Consider the following 24026-nt stretch of genomic DNA (forward strand, 5'->3'; position numbering starts at 1 on the left):
GCTGAGCAGCACTTTTGTATGGCCCACCTGCGTAACACCTTTACTGAAGGGGGTGTGCTCATTTGGACCATGTTTTAATCTAGCTACTTGTTTTCTAATTACTGACATTTGAGAATCTTCTATTTATTCTAGAAATAAGTCTGATATGTACTGTGTAAACATTTATTCACAATATATTACTAATATTTTCATTGTCTAACTAGAGGATTTGAAAATTTTATCATTTTTATGGGTATAGCCTTTTTGTGTATTATCTAAGAAATATATACATATCAGATACAAAGATTTTTCTCACGTATTCTAGAAAAGCTCTGTCAATGAAAATATAATGCAGTCCTCATATGTGATATAAATTGTTATTATCCATATGAAAAGCATCTTAATAGGGATAATTGATATTAAACTATGTTTTAATTAAAAATTCTAAAGACTATTATTTAAACTTAGAATCCTATATAAACTTAGTAACAAAATGTTTACTTTGCTCATATGAGGACTTTGATACCCACTGTGTAGTCTGTGCTTATGGTACACCTCAAGTTATAGAAACACATTTTTTTTATTTATTTACTTTTTATTATTTTTTAATAGAAACACATTTCAAGTGTTCAGCAGCATATATGTCAAGAAACTTGCATCTAGGTTTCTTTAGTGTCAATAGGTGCTACTGTACTATCTAAACAGTAGTTTAATAGGGACCATGACTGCTTTTGCAACAGGACTATGACTGCTACCCCCTTCTTCCCCCTTGTTTCTAGTCATCTCTGTGTCGTAGCTTTGGAGGGATGAAACTGAAACAAGGCCGCTGTCTGATGTCCCTGAAGGCAGAAGCAACCTGTCCTTTGTTCCCAAGGGCTCTCTTTAATGGCTGAAACCCCTTTTGTTATTGAGCAGTGTCAGCCCAGAGGTGGGGTGACACAGTGACAGTGAGACTTTCTTTCTTTCTTTTTTAATGTGATATTAGCAAGTTTGTTTTTGTTGCTCCACTGCATTGCTGGATGTCTTCATAAGTCACTGCAGCACTCTCCTAGGGTTGTTTTCCCTTGAAGGTAGATCTCTTACACTGAGTTTTGTCAGGGGTCAACAAAGGAGGCAGAGGTCTCCTACTCTGCCATAATGGTAAAAAAAAATTAAAAGGCTAACTTTCTTTTAAAAATTTCCTCCAAGGCTATTCCCGAGGCTTGGTGCCTGCACAGAGTCCATTGCTCCTGGTAGCCGTAGATTTTTTTTCTTGTATTTTGATGGGGCAGAAAGAGGTTGAGAGGCTGGTTGGGGCCAGGGTGTGGAGAGTGTGAGAGGAAGAGACACCCGCAGCACTGCTCCACTGCTCCTGGAGCTTCCACCTGCAGGTGGGGACCAAGGGCTTGAACCTGGGTTCTTGTACATAGTAATGTGTGTGCTTGACCAGGTACAAAACATTGAAGTTTCAAAATACTTTAGCATAGTATTCAAGTCCTCTTTGTGGCAAACCCACATAAATATACAATCTCTAATCTGTAAAATACTATCAATTGGTTTGGGGATAATCATTTCAAAATCAATGTATATGGATAAGTATACACACTTTAAAAGAACAAACTATTTGGGTATTATTTTATATTCACAGTTACAAAATTTATCCCATTTAAAGAATAACATACTTTTTTTCTTAAAGAACAACACACTTTTAATCCTAGATATTTAGGGTAATCCAATAGTAGTTTAAAAACCTTATTTTTCTTATGGCAAGCAATAAGAAATTGAGTGACATGTTTGCTTCAGCTGTGTAGGGTGCATTTTGAATTTTACTTAAGATTTTTATCATTCACAAATATCTTGATGTCATTTATATTTCAAAAGTTCTTTATATATGCATGTACAGTATATATCTGTGAAAACATATATATGTTCGTTCACAGTAAAAATGTGGTTTTATTTGCTTTTTTCCATCTAGATATTTATCTGATAGATCTTTTTTATTTTATTTATTTTTTTAATATTTATTTTATTTGTTTATTCCCTTTTGTTGCCCTTGTTGTTTTATTGTTGTAGTTATTATTGTTGTTGTCGTTGTTGATAGGACAGAGAGAAACGGAGAGAGATGGGGAAGACAGAGAGGAGGAGAGAAAGATAGAGACCTGCAGACCTGCTTCACCGCCTGTGAAGCGACTCCCCTGCAGGTGGGGAGCCGGGGTTCGAACCGGGATCCTTACGCCAGTCTTTGCGCCACATGTGCTTAACCCGCTGCGCTACAGCCCAACTCCCGATCTTTTTTATTTTTAAAGATTCATTTAAATATATATTTATTTTTATTTATTTATAAAAAGGGAACTTGACAAAACCATAGGATAAGAAGTGTACAACTCGACACAGTTCCCACCACCAGAGCTCCGTATCCCATCCCCTCCCCCAATAGCTTTCCTATTCTTTATCCCTCTGGGAGTATGGATCCAAGGTCATTGTGGGATGCAGAAGGTAGAAGGTCTGGCTTCTGTAACTGCTTCCCTGCTGAACATGGGCATTGACAGGTCATTCCATACTCCCAGCCTGCCTCTCTCTTTCCCTAGTGGGGCAGGGCTCTGTGCAATCAGAGCTCCAGAACACATTGGTGGGGTTGTCTGTCCAGGGAAGTCTGGTTGGCATCATGCTAGCATCTGGAACCTGGTGGCTGAAAAGAGAGTTAACATATAAAGCCAAACAAGCTGTTAACTAATCATGAACCTAAAGGCTGGAATAGTGCAGATGAAGAGTTGGGGGGGGGTGTCTCTGTTCTGTAGATAGCTAGTAGGCCTATTTTAGTTATATTCCAAAGGGCCTGTGGCTATACTAGTTTTTTTTTTTTCCTGAGCCTGAAATCTGATATGTGGGTGGATCCAAGTTATTGTTTGGGGAGATGATGTCATGGCTGCATAAAGGACCATAAAGCTGGATCTGGGAAGAGAGTAGCTCCCAAGTATGGGAAAGGCATATAAATATTGTTGACTGTAAACCCCATCAATTTGATGTGATCTGGGGCCCATATTCTGCATCCATCTAGATCTGAGCTCACATTCTGTAGTCATGAGTAGGAATGTTCCAAGCTACCCAAATATCATGTCAGCCCTTCACCCCCATTATTCGGGTGAGACTTTCCTTTCATAGGATTCTCTAATTCCATTCCAGGTGGTTTACTTCCTAACAAAGTCCCAAAACCTAGATGTAGACCAGGTCCCATGAGATAGGGCATATGTTTACATGTATCCATAAATTAGGCAAAATATATACCTGAATACAAAAGTACACAATAGTCTACAATGAGACAGTGTAAAGTTCATAATGAAACAGTGTCTACTTAGACCTAGATAACCTCCTCGCCTACTTCCTATTACACTTCCCTCACTCCAGAGCTAACCTTATCAAAGCAAGGACTGCAAAAGCTGAATAAGGGCAAGAGACTGGCATACTTTAACGATGGCTCTTTAGTCACTATCAGGCCACCCCATCAGCTGGGGCCCTATTCAGGGAGTCCTGAGATTCCCAAACAGACATGATGAACTTAGACCTCTAATATATCCCTCTCTCCATTGCTACTGGTCATCTCTATCAGGAACAACAAAACAGAGCCCTTTGTGGGCCCCCATAGGACCTTGCCCTCAACTTGGATCAACAACGGTAGAGAATGTTCCAGCCTCTGAAGGGAGGCTAGACAACATACTCAATGCTACACCTGAGGAAGATGGGTCATTTATATTTTTTTGAGAGAACATTATCAGAGCATTACTAAACTCTGATATTTGTGCTGCTTGCATGCAAGTCCTATGCAAACTGAAATATGTTGGGCAATATTAACATGATCTGCATTCTTTATTCTCTCTCTTTTTAATTGTTTTACTAGCAAATTGATATTGTTTTACAAAATTGCATGTCAGCAGGGGTATAATTTCACACTGTTCCCACCACCAGAGCTCTGAATCCCTAGTCCCTCCATTGTAAACCACCACAGTTCTCACGAGGTTGCAGACATGGGTTGACTGTCATCTCTACAACTGTCTGTCTACATTTGTACATATTTATCCCCTTTTTCTTCCAGGTTCAATGCTCTGTAACTCCTCCAAGCCACACATGACCCTACTACTACATCCAAAAATTTCTTTCTTTTTTGTCCTCTCTCTCTGGGACCTGATCATGCTGGAGTTCAGAGCCCTCTTATCCTCTTCCTTCTATCACTTCTTCCCCACTGAGAGAGAGCATGGATCAAGTTGTTTTAGGAGTGCAGAAGGTAGGAGTTCTAGCTTCTGTAATTGCTTTTCTGCTGAAACTGGGTGTTGGCAGGTGGATCCATACTCCCAGCCTGTTTTTGTCTTTCCCTAGTGGGGCAGGGCTCTGGGGACCTTATATCACAAAAGTTTATTCTCATTTTATTTAGTTGATTCACTTGTGTAGTTTCTGTATGGATCACACATTAGTGAAGTCAAAGTACTTTATGCTTAATGAAATTAGTACTTTATGCTTAGTTAACTCTGATTCTATTAAATAATAAACAATATTATGCATAATAAAATATGTTCAATATATGCAATAAAATAGTAGCTAGTATTAACTGAGTACATACAATATGCCAAGTATTGGCTTTGGCACTTACTCTATCTTCTCTTTTTTTTAACCAGAGTACACTGATCAGTTCTGGCTTATGGTGATTCGGGGGATTGAACCTGGGACTTAGAAGCCTCAGGCATGAGAGTCTCTTTGCATAACCATTATGCTATCTAGTCCCATCCCTTACTTTGTCTTCTCTAATGTTCACTTCAGGGTCCTTTTACATTTTGTTATAAAATTAAGGCAATAGACAATAGATGATAAGATTCTGCAGGAAAAATAAGATGTATGAATATTAAATTATTAACACTTATCTTACAGGTGATGAATATACAGATATGAAAACATTGATAGCAACTGCAAAGATGCTTAAGGGTAAGCAAAAAGTTGCCTTGTAAAGGTTGATAAAATTGGCATGTTTTCATCATTTATTTAGATTTTTGTTTATTAATTTTAAAATTAGTTATCTTACATATACTTTTATTTCATTATTTTCAAATTTTTTCATTTTACTTATTTTTGAGGTAACATTGGTTTCTCAGACTGTATACGTTTTAGAATTTTAATTCTGCACCTTTTAAACCTGTCACTGTGCCACATCCATTATCAGTGTATCAATATGCCCCCACCAGAATTCACTGGCCCTTCAAGGCCCTTGGAACCAACCCAGTCCTCCTCCCAACTCCCTTCAGGAAACCTCAGTTCTGTAGTCTGAGTCTAAAGGTTTGATTTCATTGGACTTTCCTTGTTTTCTCTTCTTTGTTATTCCCTATGGATGAGATAATTCTACGTTTTCATTTTATTTAAGTCCCTTTATTATTTCTGGCACTAGCAGATTAGTAGTAATGAATACATTTAACTTGTTTGCCTGGGGAGCTCATCATCACTCCTTCACACCTTCATGATAACCTAGTTTGATAAGAGTATTCTTGGCCATTAGTATTAGAATTTTGAATATATCCTACTAGTCATTTCTAGTCTCTAAGGCTTCTGTTGAGAAATCAGCTGATGGTCATGTGAAATTCTCCTTATGGGTGACTTTTTGTTTAGTGCCTAGTTCTGTTTTTAAAAATTCTGTCTTTGATTTTTGTCATTTTAAAGTCTATATTCCTCAGTGAGCACATATTTATTTATTTATTTACTGGTATTTTAGAGATTCCTGGATCTGAAGGTAAGTTTCCTTCTTAAATTTAAGGAAATTATTAGCTAATTCTCTCTCCTTTTCTGTCAGCCTTATGAGGTATGTATCATTTCTCTTGAAGTTGTCCTATAACTTTCCTACAGTTCTATTTAGTTCTTTTTTAAAATTAGTTTTGCTGGATTTTCTTGATAGTTTTGCTCTACGCTATCCTCCCATTCACTACACTGACTTTCTGCTGATGCACTTCTGGATTGTGTGTGTGTGTGTGTGTGTGATCAACTACTGGGTTCTTCATCTTTCTGGTTGCTGTTATTTCTTTCATGGTTTCTCTGACTTTGTTGATGTTTTCTTCCACTGTGTTTCTCACTTCAGTGATCATCTTCAGAACCATAGTTTTGATGTCCTCTTTAGGTGGCTTATATAGCCTGGTTGAATTTTTTTTTTTCCAGTTTCTGTCTTGGTCCAACAGTAGTGCATATGATTTCCTCTGTCTTCCCTTTATGTTTGATGCTTCATGATGACCTGATCCTGGGGATCTGTGTTTGAATCTGGATAGTGAGCTAACATTTTCACTTGTGAATGCTTAGAAATAGGGGATGGGATACGGAGTTTTGGTGGTGGGAATTGTGTGGAGTTGTACCCCTCTTATCCCATGGTTTTGTCAGTGTTTCCTTTTTATAAATAAATAAGTAAAGAAGGAAAGAAAGGAAGGAAGGAAGGAAGGAAGGAAGGAAGGAAGGAAGGAAGGAAGGAAGGAAACCACTGAACCACTGTGTTGAACCATTGTGTCTAGCCTCAGCCTAGGTAGTGACAGCTCTGAGCTCAGTCAGTAAGCCAGGAATAGTATCTGTGGGTTGTAAGCCAGGTCTCTGACCCATGGTATGCTACAGTGGGGACTGAATTTCACTGTGACAACCCCAGAGCTCTGGCTAGCTGCTCCAAAGTCAGGAGGCCCATATTTGTGACTTTGCCTTTTATTGATTTTCCACTTGGCATTCTGTGGGGTTACAGGCTTTGTGAGGCAGTATCCAACAGGTTCTGACCCTCCAGAAGGGGATTCTTCCTGAATATACACCCAGACTCTGTCACTAGAAAGCTGAATTTCAGATGATGTGTTGTTCACTGCCACCAGACCTTTGAAAAGCTTTCACAGGTGTTGCAGTCTCCTCTATCCCTTCCTGCAGTTCTGCACTTCTCATTTTCCATAGTTGCAGAGTTATAGGAATAGAATTAGCGTACCAGAATTTCAGCAAAGTCTGCTTTCCACTGATCTAGCTGAGCAGAGCTCTGTGCTTCATATATCTCTTCTTCCTATTTGTGGCTTATTGTCACATGGTGAGTTTTTTGTCTCACCGGAGGGTAGTTTTTCTGTGTCCTCCCACCTTTGTGTCTTTTGTTGTGCAAAGTCTGTTTCCATTTATTTTTCCATTTTTGTTATTTTTTGTTATTTTCCATTTTTTCCAGATAACACACTTCATTATATGTAGTTTTAATTCATATTCATTATTATAACTCACAGAACTTATAGCAAAGAAATATCTTTAATGTTTGGGAGAGCTCAAGCTTATTGGTGGATGAAAGTCACCCAAAACTTTCATTTTCATTTGAAAAATCAAATATTATCATTGGCAACAAAAATTCTGTTGTTTTCCTGAAGTCTGATGGCTTACCTTGTTTATTTTAATCGTTTCCTCATTTTCCTTGAGAATACCAGCTGGCATGACTTGAGGCTGCAGTGTTTATCCTGATTATTACTCACATGTGAACAATTTCACTTTTGTTATTACTTTTGAGTCATTCTAGTATATAGATTTTGGAAACAGAAGCTGCATTATTTCTAGCATTCTGTCTTATAGTGGCATTTCCAGTAGCAAAATACTGTATTTCTTGATCGCTGAAAACATCAACTCCTAGAAAATAGAGTAATCCTGAGTGTGATGTTAACATCATTTTCAAATAGCTGTTGGCTGAAGTTTCATGTGATGAAATAGATTTATAAAATTTGATTTATATTTTCTTTCCATATTGAAAAAAGGTCAAGTTTGCTTCAGTCTCAAAGATGTAAATCTAAGTGAGCCCTGGCAGAGAGCTGCATTGGGAGTGGGTTTAAAGAGGAGTGTCCCAACCCTGTCTGAGTAGCTCACTGTTTCAAGTAAAAAGTGGTATTGGAGCTGGGGAGGTGACTTGGAGGCATACTGCATACCCTACATGCAAATGCCCTGCATTATAATTTGATAATTGCATAAGGTAGCAGAGTTTTGCTCTGTTCTTTTTAAATCATTTTTGTTAATTTTTTAAAGGAACACATTTGAACATTTTACAAATGATAACAGTGGCTAATGCCATAAAAGGAAGCTCAATAGTTTTATTTATTTATTTAAAGAAGAAATATCTTTCAGACATAAGAGGTCTGAGAAAGCATATCACCAATACTATTAGTGCATATTTTTCTTTTTAAACAATTTCTTTATTGTGAGATTAATGTTTTACAGTCAACAGTAAGATCATTATTTTTAATCATCAATGGAGTTCATTTGCTTTTTCCTTTTCAAGTCATCTCTTTAGATTTGTGATCAACAGCGGTTTGCAAGATTATGCCACAGGATATAGTTCCATACCTTACCCACCACCAGAGTTTTGTGCTCACTCTGAACCCACCCACAGTGAGAGCCACCAGAGTTCTCACAAAGTCTTAGAGAGTGTGTTTCCTTTTGGGTTTTTTGGCTTTATTTTTATTATTTTTAAACCTTTTAAAATCATATACGTATTTATTATTGAATAGAAACAAACAGAGAGGTAGAGACAGAAAGGGACAGAAAGACACCTGCAGTTCTGCTTCACCACTTGTGAAGCTTCCCCCTGCAAGTGGGGACCAGGGGCTTGAACCTGGGTTCTTGTGCACTGTCATGTGTGTGCTTAACCAGGTGTGCCACTGCCTGACCCGATTTTAAAACTTTTTTTTATTTTTGCAAGTTCTTGAGTTTCAGCTTTCTAGATTCCACATGAGTGAGACCACTTGGCATTCTTTACGTCTGTACTAGTCTTGCTAAGCATGATCACCTCTAGTTCCAGCTATTTTGTCCCAAAGAACATGATACTATCTTTTTTTTAATAGCAGAGTAGTATTCCATGAATATATATATATATATATATATATATATATATATATATATATATATATATATCCCATAACTTCTCTAGCCAATCATCTGTGGGTGAGCATTTATACTCCTTCCTATATTTGGCTATTGTGACTAATGCAGCTATGGACAAAGGGGTGAGCATGTCCCTTCAAACTAGTGATTTCTACCCTTTGGATAAGTGCCTAAGAGTGGTATTGCTGGATCATAATTAAAAAAAATTATTAGTGATTTAATCATTATTAACAAGATTGTAAGATAACAGGGGTACAGTTCTACACAGTTCCCAATAATCAAAGGTCTGTGTCCATCCCCTCTATTGGAAGCTTCCCTGTTTGTTTGTTTTTATTTTTATTTATTTTCTTTTGTTGCCCTTGTTCTTTTATTGTTGTAGTTATTGTTGTTGTTAGATAGGACAGAGAGAAATGGAGAGAGGAGGGAAAGACAGAGGGGGAGAGAAAGACGGACACCTGCAGACCTGCTTCACCACCTGTGAAGCGACTCCCCTGCAGGTGGAGAGCTGGGGGCTCGAACCGGGATCCTTATGCCTGTCCTTAAGCTTTGCGCCACCTGCGCTTAACCCTTAACCCGCTGTGCTATGCCCAACTCCCTTCCCTGTTTTTTTTTTTTTTTATCCTTTTGGGAATATGGACCAAAATTTTTTATGGGGTGCAGAAGGTGGAAAGTCTAGCTTCTATAATTGCTTCTCTACTGGACATGGATGTTGGTAGGTCATGGATCATACTTGTTTAAGGACAGTCCATACAGTCTTCCAGAGGGGTTGTACCACTTTTCATTCCAACCAGCAATGTAAGAGTCCCTTTTTCTCCACAACTTTGCCTACAGATGCCATTTCCTGTTTTGCTGATATGAGTCATTCCCACAGATGTGAGTTGGAATCCCATTAATCAAAATGCATTTAAATCATTGTGAGGCACTACTGTGCATTCATTTAGCAGTAGAATAAGAAAGATTGACAATACCAAGACTGGAAACAGTGTGCAACAATTGAAACTCATGCAGTTGATAGATGGACTTCTAAACACAGTTGAGTTCAGTATAATCATTTTCTTAAAAGGGAGAGAAAGGAGCTGGGAGAGAGCTTTGCTGATAGAGTGCTATCAAATCCTGGCACAATGTGGGGGTACCATGAACAGAACTAGTGGGACTCCATGGATGGTTGAGCATATCATTGGTGTCTTTTTCTCTCTTTAAGGACACTGAATTATAAAAAGTAACCCAGGGAGACTACTCAGGAGTTTCATGCAAACTCGAGGTCCTCAGGTCACCATACCTGGTGCAGCACTAAAACAATGATGGACATAAATTTACCATAATATCCAGTGATTCCAGTTTTTTTTTTTTCCCTCCAGGGTTATTGCTGGACTCGGTGCCTGCACCATGAATCCACTGCTCCTGGAGGCCATTTTTTCCCCCATTTGTTGCCCTGGTTGTTGTTGCCTCATTGTGGTTATTATTATTGCCATTGTTGACGCTATTTGTTGTTGGATAGGACAGAGAGAAATAGAGGGAGGAGGGGAAGACAGAGAGGGGGAGAGAAAGATAGACACCTGCAGACCTGCTTCACCACCTGTGAAGTGACTCCCCTACAGGTGGGGAGCCAGGGGCTTGAATCGGGATCCTTATGCCGGTCCTTGCGCTTTGCTCCTCATGCGCTTAACCCGCTGTGCCACCGCCCGACCCCCCAGTGATTCCACTTTTAAGCTATTTTCCAAAGAATGAATACATATGTCAACCAAATATTTGTGCATTAACATTCATAGCAACTGACAAATGGAAACAATCCCAGTGACCCACAAAGAGATATGCCAAGTATGTTATATTCATACAATGGGGTATCACTCAAACTGGAATACTGCTCAAAAACAGAGTGTTGACTGATACATGCAGTATCTTGAATGAATCTCAAATTATTTTCCTGAGCAAAAGAAAACACTCAAAATAATACTTATTGTATGATATTATGACATTCTTGAGAAAAAATGAAATATAATTCTTAATACCAGACATAAGATCTGAGTGAAAAATAGAAAACCAGTGATGTCAGGATACCAGGTTATTATGATAGACTTGGGGTTCTGGAGGTGTGTTCATGGTAGGATAGTAGAAAGCAAACTGTGATTCCCCCAAACAATTCCCTTTCTCCCTCTCCTCCACTTTTATCTCTTTTTAGAAAAGAAAGAAAGAGAAAAGAGCCCTGCCCCACTAGAGAAAGAGAGAGGCAGGCTGGGAGTGTGGATCAACCTGCCAACACCCATGTCCAGCAGGGAAGCAGTTGCAGAAGCCAGACCTTCCACCTTCTGCATCCCACAATGACCCTGGGTCCATACTCCCAGAGGGATAAAAAATAGGGAAGCTATCAGGGGAGGGGATGGGATACGGAGTTTTGGTGGTGGGAATAGTGTGGAGTTGCACCCCTATTATCCTATGGTTTTGTCAATGTTTCATTTTTATAAATAAAATAAAAAATAATAAAAACAAAGCTTAAAAAAAAGGAAAATGGCTGTTGGAAGTAGAGCTATGCAGACACAGAGCCCCAGCAATAATTTGGTGTCAAAAATTAACATTCAGCAGTACATTCAAAGAATCATATACTGTGACCAAATGGAATCATTACATGGGTGCAAGATAGTTCAATTAAAAGAACTGATTAATTAATTATATAAAAAAGAAAGAGAAAAATTATATCAGTGGATGTTGGAAAAGCATTTCATAAGACCCGGCAAGCTCCTATGATAAACAGTAAACTATGAATTAAGGAATGGGATATACCCTAACAAAATTAAGACCATACATGATAAATCTTACAAAGTAACAAGTAGAATCTGGGCAGAGGCACAGCTAGTTGAACACATATTACCACGTGTAAAGACTCAGATTCAAGCCTTTGGTCCCCACCTGCAGGGGGAAGCTTCACAAGCAGTGGTATAGTACTGCAGGTCTACCTCTGTCTCTCTCGGCCTCTATATCCCCCTTCCTTCTCAACTTGTCTCTTTCCTACCAAAATAAATAAATATTAAAAAAATAAAGGAAGGGAAACAAACAAAAAACTGGAAGGGCCAGTGAAATAGTTCTCTTGGATAGTGTGCTACTTTGTCATATGCACAACCCAGGTTCAAACCTGGCCCCCATCATCTGGAAGGAGTGTTGTGGCATCTTTCACTCTTTCTGGTTCACTGCTTCTCTATCTTTAAAAAAAAAACTAAAAATGAAAAAATAATATGATCTAGTAATATCATTCATCTAAGGGACACGAAAACACTAATCATTTGAAAGGCTATTTACAACCCGATTTCCACAATAGTGTTATTCACAATGCCAACATGGAATTATCCTAAATGCCCACTGATGAATAATAGATGGATAATGAAGACATAGGATGTATCATAAACAGGATACTACTTAACTATTAAAAATATGAAATAGTGCATTTTGTGACAGTGTGAATGGATTTTAAGATGATTATGCTAGACAAAATAATTCAGGCAGACCAAGACACATCTCACTAGGTAGGGAACCTGTTCTGCCATAGACAGCCCATATTCAAGCCCTGGAACTACATGGGGAGTACTATGTCAGCACTGGGGAATGTCCAGTGCCATGGTGTCTCTCCCTTTTCTGTCATTTATTATCATTACTATCATTGTTATTATTATTTTCTATCTGAATGAAAAATTCAACCTGGAGCAGAAAAATTGCACCTGATCAAAACTTCAGAGACAGGATTTATATGGGAGAGAGTGAGAGATGTGGAGAGAGACAGGATATATATGGGAGAGAATGAGAGATGTGGAGAGAGAAAGATAGGTAAAAGTTAGGGTGTGTCTGACCAGTGGAATAGAACTGAGAGCCCAGAAGTGAGCCCACACACCTGTGGACATCTAATCTTTGACAACAGTACCCAGACTATTAAATGGGGAAAGCAGAGTTTCTTCAACAAATGTTGGAAACAATGAGTTGAAACATGCAGAAGAACGAAACTGAACCACTATATTTCACCAAATACAAAAGTAAATTCCAAGTAGATCAAGGACTTGTATGTTAGACCAGAAACTATCAGATACTTAGAGGAAAATATTGGCAGAACTCTTTTCCGCATAAATTTTAAAGACATATTCAATGAAATGAATCCAATTACAAAGAAGACTAAGGCAAGCATAAACCTATGGGACTACTATCAAATTAAAAAGTTTCTGCACAGCAAAAGAAACCACTACCTGGGAATCAGGTGGTAGCGCAGCGGTTAAGTGCAGGTGGTGCAAAGCACAAAGACCGGCGTTAAGGATCCCGGTTCAAGCCCCCAGCTCCCCACCTTCAGGGGAGTCGCTTCACAGGCAGTGAAGCAGGTCTGCAGTTGTCTGTCTTTCTCTCCCCCTCTCTGTCTTCCCCTCCTCTCTCCATTTCTGTCCTAACAACGAAGACATCAATAACAACAACAACAATAATTATAACAATAAAAAACCAACAAGGGTAGCTTCCTGGGCCAGTGGTGGGTGGAAGTGGGCGGGAGGGATGGGTCACAGTCCTTTGGTGGTGGGAATGGTGTTTATGTACACTCCTAGCAAAATGTAGACATATAAATCAGTAGTTAATTAATATGAGAGGGGGAAATCAATTGTATGTCTCAAAGTTTCTCAAAAGACAAACTGAATCTTTTTAATATATAGGCTATGTATTTGATATGCGGACTCTCTCAAAAGCCTAGACCAAGTAGATTAGAAGCTTCCAATAGCACAGCTATATACAAGATACTGGGTACTGTCCAGGAAACCATAACAAAGGGACTTTTCAAAGTTAACCCAATTAACAAATAATGTGATGATAATATTAACTATCGATTGTCTTTTTGAACCCTAAGACAGCAGGAACCTCACATCTTCACTATAGAGCCCCTACTTCCCCCAGTCCTGGAACCCTTGGATAGGGCCCACTTTCCCGTATGCATCTCCCAATCCAAACCAAATAACATTGCATCTGCCGATCACAAACTAACCAAAGCAACGATTGCTACCTCAACATGCTTCACCCCAGAATGTATCCAGAGACTTCACGTGTGGAATGACAACCCTTCAGCTTCATTACTCGGGTTCCAGATGCCACCAGGATGCTGGCTAGGCTTCCCTGGATTGAAGACCCCACCAATGTGTCCTGGAGCTCAGCTTCCCCAGAGTCACACCCTACTAGGGAAAGAGAGAGGCAGACTGGGGGTATGGACCGACCAGTCAACGCCCATGTTCAGCGGGGAAGCAATTACAGAAGCCAGACCTTCTACCTTCTGCATCCCTCAACGACCCTGAGTCCATGCTCCCAGAGGGATAGAAAATGGGAAAGCTATCAGGGGAGGGGGTGGGTTATGGGGATTGGGTGTTGGGAATTGTGTGGAGTTGTACCCCTCCTACCTTATGCTTTTGTTCACTAATCCTTTCTTAAATAAAAAAACCAACAAGGGCAACAAAAAGGGAAAATGAATAAATAAATACTAAAAAAAAAAAAAAACAAAAAAAAAAACTACCCAAACCAAGAGACTCCTCACAGAATGGGAAAAGATCTTTACATGCCATACATCAGACAAGAGTAAATAACCAGAATATATAAAGAGCTTGCCAAACTCACCAACAAGAAAACAAATAACCCCATCCAAAAATGGGGGGAGGACATGGACAGAACATTCACCACAGTAGAGATCCAAAAGGCTGAGAAACAAATGAAAAAAAATGCTCCAAGTCTTTGGTTGTCAAAGAAATGAAAATAAAGACAACAAAGAGATACCACATCACTCCTGTGAGAATGTCACACATTAGAAAAGTTAACAGCTGCAAATGCTGGAGAGGGTGTGGGGTCAAAGGAAACCTCCTGCACTGCTGGTGGGAATGTATATTGGTCCAACCTCTGTGGAGAACAGTCTGGAGAACTCTCAGAAGGCTAGAAATGGACCTACCCTATGACCCTGCAATTCCTCTCCTGGGGATATATCCTAAGGAACCCAACACACCCATCCAAAAATATCTGTGTACACATATGTTCTTAGCACAATTTGTAATAGCCAAAACCTGGAAGCAACCCAGGTGTCCAACAACAGATGAGTGGCTGAGCAAGTTGTGGTCTATATACACAATGGAATACTAATCAGCTATAAAAAATGGCGACTTCACCATTTTCAGCCGATCTTGGATAGACCTTGAAAAATTCATGTTAAATGAAATAAGTCAGAAACAGAAGGATGAATATGGGATGATCTCACTCTCAGGTAGAAGTTGAAAAACAAGATCAGAAGAGAAAACACAAGTAGAACCTGAACTGGAATTGACGTACTGCACCAAAGAAAAAGACTTGGGGTGTGTGTGTGTGTGGGGGGGGAGAATACAGGTCCCAAAAGGGTGACAGAGGACCTAGTGGGGGTTGTATTGTTATATAGAAAACTGGGGAATGTTATGCATGTACAAACTATTGTACTTACTTTCGAATGTAAAACATTAATTCCTCAATAAAGAAATTTTAAAAAAGTCATGGTGTGTATAGCTATTCCTCCAAAAACATTAAGAGCTTAACTTGAGCTGTATTGAATCTCTGTGTATCAAACAGTTTCTGGGATGTGTGTATATATTTCTGCCCTTAAAATACCTGTAGCTAAAGGAAAAATAAATGAAATATTTTCAGCATTCATTGGAACTTTTATATTTCTTTCTCTTTGTTAAGGAGAAGTGATTGATATAAAAGAACTGGATGACATACTGAAAAACATGGGGGTAGAACTCAACAAAGAAGAACTTGAAATGCTGAAAAGAAGCCTTCCAGCTGATGGTGACTCATATAGATATAAGAATATAAGACTTATTATATAATAAATAGGAATATATAATATATATTCTTTATGTTCTTTATATATAGTATATATAATATAGTAGAATATATATTACTTGCATATAATATATATTCTTTTTTTATTTTTTTAAATATTTATTTTATTAATTTATTCCCTTTTGTTGCCCTTGTTGTTTTATTGTTGTTGTTGTCGTTGTTGGATAGGACAGAGAGAAATGGAGAGAGGAGGGGAAGACAGAGAGGAGGAGAGAAAGATAGACACCTGCAGACCTGCTTCACCGCCTGTGAAGTGACTCCCCTGCAGGTGGGGAGCCGGGGTTCAAACCGGGATCCTTATGCCGGTCCTTGTGCTTTGCGCCACCTGCGCTTAACCCGCTGCGCTACAGCCCGACTCCCATAATATATATTCTTATATGAGACTTAAGAATATATAGACTCATTTAGAATTAAGAAGTCCTTTACAAAAGTTTGATTATAAGAATTTATGCATGAGTATTTCTTTTTTTATTATTTTTTATTTTTTATTTAAGAAAGGATTAATTAACAATACCATAGGGTAGGAGGGGTACAACTCCACACAATTCCCACCACCCAATCTCCATATCCCACCCCCTCCCCTGATAGCTTTCCCATTCTCTATCCCTCTGGGAGCATGGACCCAGGGTCATTGTGGGATGCAGAAGGTGGGAGGTCTGGCTTCTGTAATTGCTTCCCCGCTGAACATGGGCGTTGACTGGTTGGTCCATACTCCCAGTCTGCCTCTCTCTTTCCCTAGTAGGGTGTGTCTCTGGGGAAGCTGAGCTCCAGGACACATTGGTGGTTCTTCAATCCAAGGAAGCCTGGCCAGCATCCTGATGGCATCTGGAACGTGGTGACTGAAAAGAGAGTTAACATACGAAGCCAAACAAATTAACTTTGTACTTATAGAGTCATTGCAACATCTAAGGGGAAAAATTCATTTTTAGAGTGAGAAAATAATCCTCTCTTGACTTTTGGAATTCATAAGAATATAAACCACTTGACTAGGCTGATTCTGAGAATACCTGTCATATCTGTGACTTCTCAGGAAGCAGAGGGGAATGGTGTGAAGGAAATTACTTGGGAAGTCACTGTTTCCACATTTCGCATTCACTTCTGTATTCTGATTCAGCTCCAGAACACTACTGAGACCTCTCTATGAACACCAGTAATTTGCCATTTGAAAGACATTCATTGTGTTTCTTTTTGGAGCTCTCTACTGTTTTTGATATTGATGATGATTTTGGTATTCTTGAAATTGTTTCTTTGGCTTCTCATTTCTTTCTGATTTTGATTTTACATGTTCTGGATTATCTTATTAATATCTATGATTTAAATATCACCTAAATGTTTATTATAACTTTCTTTTAAAAATATATTTATTGGATACAAAGAGAAATTGAGAGGGGAGGGAGAGTTAGAAAATGAGATGGGATACGGAGTTCTGGTGGTGGGAATTGTGTGGAACTGTACCCTCTTATCCCATGGTCTTGTCAATGTTTCCTTTTTCTAAATAAAAATTAAAAAGTAAATATCTGTAGTTAAAAAGAAAAATGAGACACTCGCAGCCCTGCTTTACTGCTTGTGAAGCTTCCTTCCTGCAGGTGCCTGCTTATGACTTTCAGAAAAGTATTTCTGGGGATTCACACTGGCACATCCAAACACCCCTTGGGATATCGCTACTTGGATATTCTGCAAAAGTCCAATTATTTTGAAATATTTAAAGCAGAATCCGCTAGTCCCCTGCTGAATTTCTTAGTTCTATATTCTCTGTTTCATGTGTTGTGTAACTACCCACCAAGTCCCCTGTGCTAGATATATAGTATTCATTTTTAAACTCTCCTCCCCAGCTCCACTTCCTGCCCCACCCCGTGTCTGGACTTAATCATGTCAGTTTTACCTATAAATACACATTTTAAAATTACTGCAAACAGATGGACAGGTGGGTATATGACAACCAAGGTATAGTTGAAAATCAATAGTAAAATCTAGATGGTGGACATGTAAGTTTCATTGCACAATCTTCCAACTTTGCTATATATTTGCAAACTTTCATTATAAAATGTTGTAGTCCGGGAGGTGGCGCAGTGGTAAAGCTTTGGACTCTCAAGCATGAGGTCCCAAGTTCAATCCCTGGCAGCACATGTGCCAGAGTGATGTCTGGTTCTTTCTCTCTCCTCCTTTCTCAATAAATAAAATAAAAAATGTTGAAAATCCTATATATAAATCCATCAATGACTTTATGTTATCTGTGGCACATTTTAAGTTCTTTCATTTCAGCAATGGCTTTCACAAAGTAGTTATCAAAGTGATTCATATAAAAAGCAAATTTTTAAACATTAAATGCTTAGACTGAAGGACTATGTACTCAGAACTGAAATCTAGACAGTTAAAGAACTGCAAATTTTATAACATGATGCCTCAATTTAAATTTATTTCATGCTTTCCTGCCTGTACCAGGAAAAGTGTTAAGTCCCTTTATATGATAAATCAAATTCCTTCATGATCTAGGATACCAATCTCCCATGTATAGTAGTCTAGTTTCAGTATGTCCATTAAAAAAAATTCATTGGGTGTTAATGGTTTATAGTGGAGTTGCTAGCACATGGGCACATGTGTCATCTGGGGATACATGTCTGCAGAACACTCTCACCCCAACTTAGGTCTTTTTCCACCATCATGCCCCAGGACCCCAGTGTGCTGTCCACTTCCTCCCTTTCCTTCCCCAGAGTCCTTTGCCTCGGTGCCATTTTTTCTCAGGCATACGTGTAGCATGCTTTTGCTCACATCATTGCTGTGTTTATGCTCTCTTCAGTGTTCAGAGGGTCCCTTATCTAACTCCTTTTCAGTGCTTGTTAGAGTTGGGATCCATCCTTTCTAGGGAAGTTTTCCCTTAGTTGACTAGGCTATGCTAGATAGATTTTCTCTCTGTTTCACAATAACTATGCACATATTTTTCACTATATTTGCCACAATGTGTTGATTGTTCATTTTATACCTTGCAACTTTAATCGACTGTTGGAGTAGAGAAGACAGTATTATTCATCTTCCTACATCTAAAACTTAGCAGAGTACTTGGCATCTAAATAGGTACTACATAAATACTGAATGAGAGCTGAGTGAGTAGTTGAGTCAATGACTAAGTTAATGATTCCCTAAGGAAACAACTGTTTTTAGACAATTAAGCCTTGACTTATAGCATATTGTAACCGTTTATTTGAAACAACAGTAAGCGACTCAGAATCAGAGTATTCTAGGAATAGACCAAAGTCAAAATGAAAACTTTTTTCAACAGACAACCTAACTTCATGGCATTGCCAGAACTGAGGATTTTCAGGGATGTAAATAGTATTTCCTCTCACTTTATAAAAAGTGTAATAACCCAGTGAAAGTATATTTTCACCTGAGTCAGACTTTGTAGCTCAAGCTTCAAGGGACAAATTACTAAAATATAACCAAACTCTAAGAAATAAGACTTACGTGATTAAAGTTTGCCCAGGTTATGTTGTGGAACAATTAATTTATTTGGCTTCCAGATTATTTTTACTTAAAATATTTTTATAAATTCATTGTATGTCATTTACATCTTATTATATAGATAAAGAGAAGATGTGTTTGAAAACATTGATGGATACAGTACAAGTTGTTACAGGTGAGTGAAAAATTGCTATAAATTTGACTTAAGTCTTTATTTTTCTACTTACTGCAGTATACCATCTAATTATTATACTATCTAATTATATGTGTCCAGTTTAAGAATTCTTATAAAGGGCATATCCTATTACCTGGACCAACAACTAGAACACTGCCTTACACCACTTCACACTCATTTTCCCTTTCTCCTTGAGGGTAAGAGCTTTTTTCTTCTAGGGCCACAGATTCACATCATCAATTTTTAGCTTTGTAAAAATGTACCTGTGTAATATATATTTCACTATGCCTGACTTACTTGATTCAACATCATATTACATGTTATTCTCTGAGGTATGTTCAGACTGTTGTGTGTGACAATAAGTAAATTTTTTAGGGGTCCTACTTTATTAGGTTGAATGATTTCTCATTACAGACATCCTCATTTAGTGACCATATTCCATGTTTTAAACTTGGTTGATAAATTATGTTGTTAACAAATGAGAATTCAACCTTTGTTAGCTTTACAGGAATAATATACTGTTGTGGTAGTGGGTTTGACAGTTACATTTAGATAGTTTAATATTATCTTTGCATCATTCACAACATTTTGATATATTTAAAAATGTTTATTCATTACTGTACCATACATTTTAGCATAGCAGAAGTTAAATAAATTGTACTGTAGGTTCACAGTAAAGTATAAATATATATATAAAATGCTAGTTTAATACTATTATATCCTTAAATAAAATGTCTGCCCTTCCTCTCACTTCTCTAGAAGTCTAATTACTCTTTTAGAATTTAATTTAATTTTGTTGAGGAGGTTAATGATTATTCACTGACACATGGATACAGTTTTCATTATGCACCAGAATCCCAAAGTTCTCTTCTGCCCCTCCTCTTTCTCTTTCTCCAGGGTCCTTTGCTTTGATGAAATACACATGTCCAGTCCATGCTTCACCCGGTGTCCTCCCTCTCTGTCCCTTTATAGTATCTTCATCCTGCTTCATCCAACACTTGGTACTGACTTTTTCTAAATTTTTGAATTTTTTATTATCTATCTTTTTTGTATAGAAACGACCAGAAATTATGAGAAATGGGGAGATAGGGAGAGAGAAGGCGAGATACCTGCAGCATTGCTTCATCACTAGCAAAGCTTCCCCCTGCAGGTGGAGACCAGGGGCTCGAACTGGAGTCCTTGCCCACTGTAACATGTGCTCTCAAACAGGTGCACCACCCCTGGTCCTGAGTTTTTCTAAATTCTCTGAATGCCATTACAATTAATAATCTAAATTCTTTCTGGTAGCTTCTCCAGTTCTGTCTTCTAAATTTCCCCCTAAGAACTCATTTTTCTTGAGTTTCACCTGAGTTTTATGTAGTCTGTTGCTTTCCCCTAATTATACATCTAGGTTATCTTCTGTTGTTTGCCCTCTGGTAGCACTTCGGCTCTAGTGATGGAATTCTCCTTTGTTTATGTGGTGTGATGTGGAGGGAGAAGTCATTGGTGTTACTGCTGCATGGACCTCCTTAGAAACAGTCAGATCCTTGTGCTCAACAGAACAAATCCTCAGTTGTCCCACTCACTCTCACAGCAGCCCTTCACTTCTAATTGTGGACCCTCTTTGACCAGTTGATTCTCTGCTGGAGGAGGAGGGTTTGGCCAGACTGGCTCTACTAGACGCATTCACCAGCATCTGGATCATTTCCTTTGCTGCCTCAGTGCTGAAACTTTGCAGGCAGTACATTGTTTGATTCCCACCCTGCCCAACCCCACCAGAAGTTCCAAGAAACTCACTCCTGTCTTTGCAGGATCTGCTCTGCAGCAGTGGTACTGGCAAGTGCTAGTGTGCATACCCAAATCTGTCTTCTCATTCTCCCACCCACTGTGCACGGCCTTCACTCACCTCCAGGAAGACAGGCGTGCGGCTCAGTCAAACTGGCTCTGGAACTGCTGGGATTTTCCTGTGGTTTATCATTTTGTGTGTGTAGTTGTTTTGGGAGGAGCTGGTTTCTTGCAATTATTTAACCATGTCTCTACCCCAAAAGGTCCAGAAGCATCTTTGTACTAGTTTATTTTCAGGGAAAGGGAAGTTAAGGGAAAATATTTTAATTATATTTATCTGAAATTGACTGTTTGTCTAGCAGGTATCCTGTTCTCTTAATACCTTTGTCATGTTTTGAATTTATTATATTTAAAAACATTTCATTTTTCTCAACTTCTTTTAATTTCAAGGGGGAGAAATTGACCTTCGTGATGTGGGTCCCACAATAAGAGATATGGGAATAAACCTCACACCAAGACAACAGCTGGAGCTAGACAAGTTACTTTCAGCTAATGGTGGGTATTTAAAAAGCCAGGGTGTGGGAGTCCTGCGGGTTAAGCGCACATGGCACAAAGCACAAGGACCGGCATAAGGATCCTGATTTGAACCCCTGGCACCCCACCTGCAGGGGAGTTGCTTCACAGGCCGTAAAGCAGGTCTGCAGGTGTCTATCTTTCTCTCCTGCTCCCTGTCTTCCCCTCCTCTCTCCATTTCTCTCTGTCCTATGCAACAACGACAGCAATGAAAAAACAACAAGGGCAACAAAAGGGAATAAATAAATGTTAAAAAAAAAGTCAGGGTGCAATTGAAGAAGGTAAGTATTGCCTTCAAGGAGTTGATATAGGCAGCAGGGGTGTATTGACATTACAACTATAAATCATATCTTGATTTAAATTAAGATTACATCCCACTACCTAATAAGTTATATTTATTATGTTATTTTAATATAGATACTAGCATGTTCTTCATTTCAGAGATATCCATTTCTATTACTTAGGAATAAATTTAATGTAAAAATTATAAATTAATAACCTCATAAATCTTGCCATTAGGATATAGGAATGCTGATTTTTAACTTCCATTCCATAGAGATGTTTTCAGTTAGAAAATAGCAGGGAAAAGAGGTACATAGTATGGGAGAAAAAAGTAGAGTCAGAAAAAAAAAAACAAGATAAGGAAATGTTTTTGCTTTAGCATTACAGGTATTAATAACTGTCTCATCTACTAAATAATTGAAAGATATGGCATATTTAGAGTTTTGTGTGTAGGGCTGGGGAGACAGTATAATGTTTATGTGAAACAACTTTCATTCCTGGAAGTTCCCAGGTGTAGGAGGTCCCAAGTTCAATGCCCAGAACCACCGCAAGCCAGATCTCAGCAATCCAAGTAATTAAACAAAAACAAACAGGAAAGATTTTTGTTCTCATTTTTCTCTTATCTTTTTAAAGAAGGTACTATGTGAAGCTGAAGAGTAAATTATTTTATGGTCAATATTTCTGAACTTGAATATTAATTATTGCCTTAGTATCAACTTCTTTCTGTATTTCTTCTTTATGTATTTTTTACAGCTACAGCTAATGGAAAGACATACAGGAATAGGTTGCTGAGTTGTGTGACAGCTGTAAGAGGTGAGTGGAGGCAACCCAGTAAGATTAAGAATCTTGTGCTTTGTTATTTCCTTGTTATTAAAATTTTCTTTCTGTCATCATAAATATTTTAAAATTCATTTTAATACATGTATGTTAATGGAAAATATCCCATGTTTTATTGTTTAAAATAAAACCTTAATTTTAAAATCACCTTAATTTTAGCTATAGAAATACTAAAATTGAGGTCTATGCATAAAGTCTATGCTATTAGACCTAAACTGAATTCTATTAAATAGTGTAAATATTTCTAATTAAAACTGCTATTTTGAGTGAGTTTTTAACCCTCGTTCAATATCCTTTGTTCTGTAAACTTATCCTCAGTATTAAATGTAAATTAAAAGGTTGACCCATGAATCGCCACTCTTCAGACGCTAAAAATGCCTCTAGTCTCTTTTTAACAGGCAATTGGCAACTAGGCACATGGGATTTAAAACTTGCTATATGTTGACTTTGACTTAAGTTTTCTCATATATTTCCCTTTTTTAGAGTTGCCAGTTAATGGTAATGGCCTTGACACTATTCTTGAGAACATGGCAATCAAACTTTCAGGTGGAGAGCTTGACAAAGCCTCAGACGGGGTTATAAACACTACAGGTCAGGAAACACTGGGAAAAAAATCAGTTGATGGTGAGTGACTTAGTCATCATTGTGCCCTTACAGAATGTAAGGTATGATCCTGGTGCCTTTCATGCTACTTATTTGGCTTATGTAAGAATGATTTTTCTTCTAATTAATCTAAAATAGATACTTTCCCCACCACTCTTACATTTACACAGCAATATTTATTGAGCTTTGTATATCAGGTCTTATGTCTTAAATGCTAGAGGTAAAATGGTAGATAAAATAGACATTGCACTTGAACTCAAAAGTACAGTGTTCAGTACATCACATTTCTTCATTTGTATAAACAGAATTTTCAGAGCTTCACTGGGCAAGTGGTTGTCACAGGGTTTAAGACTAACAGGGCCACAGCAAATATTTATGAAATTTTCCTACTTAAAAATTTGCACAGGATGCTTTATTCTTAGGACAATAACACATCCTAAAGTAAGACATATTTTATACTTGGCTCTCCAATTATATAAAACTGAAAATATAGCTCTTCAGTCACACTAGCTACATTTTAAATATTACATTGAATACCAGATTATAGAGTTGTAGAGTGTTTATGTCAACATAGGACAGTCTATAGGACACCTGTGCTTTTTTCTTATTGGTGGTGGTG

General features: G+C 38.1%; 1 protein-coding gene across 1 annotated transcript in view; it reads left to right on the top strand.

The window, feature by feature from the left end:
- The window catches only part of EFCAB13 (EF-hand calcium binding domain 13), a 224760-nt gene that overhangs the window by 108276 nt on the left and 92458 nt on the right, over positions 1–24026 (top strand). The window contains exons 37-43 of the mRNA XM_060202483.1: positions 4049–4237; positions 4876–4929; positions 15553–15657; positions 19295–19348; positions 21563–21667; positions 22721–22780; positions 23288–23428. Of these exons, the coding sequence (XP_060058466.1) occupies positions 4049–4237; positions 4876–4929; positions 15553–15657; positions 19295–19348; positions 21563–21667; positions 22721–22780; positions 23288–23428 (708 nt within the window). The remainder of the gene's footprint in view (positions 1–4048; positions 4238–4875; positions 4930–15552; positions 15658–19294; positions 19349–21562; positions 21668–22720; positions 22781–23287; positions 23429–24026) is intronic.

This window comes from Erinaceus europaeus, chromosome 12, assembly GCF_950295315.1.
Source record: "Erinaceus europaeus chromosome 12, mEriEur2.1, whole genome shotgun sequence".
Lineage (NCBI taxonomy): Eukaryota > Metazoa > Chordata > Mammalia > Eulipotyphla > Erinaceidae > Erinaceus > Erinaceus europaeus.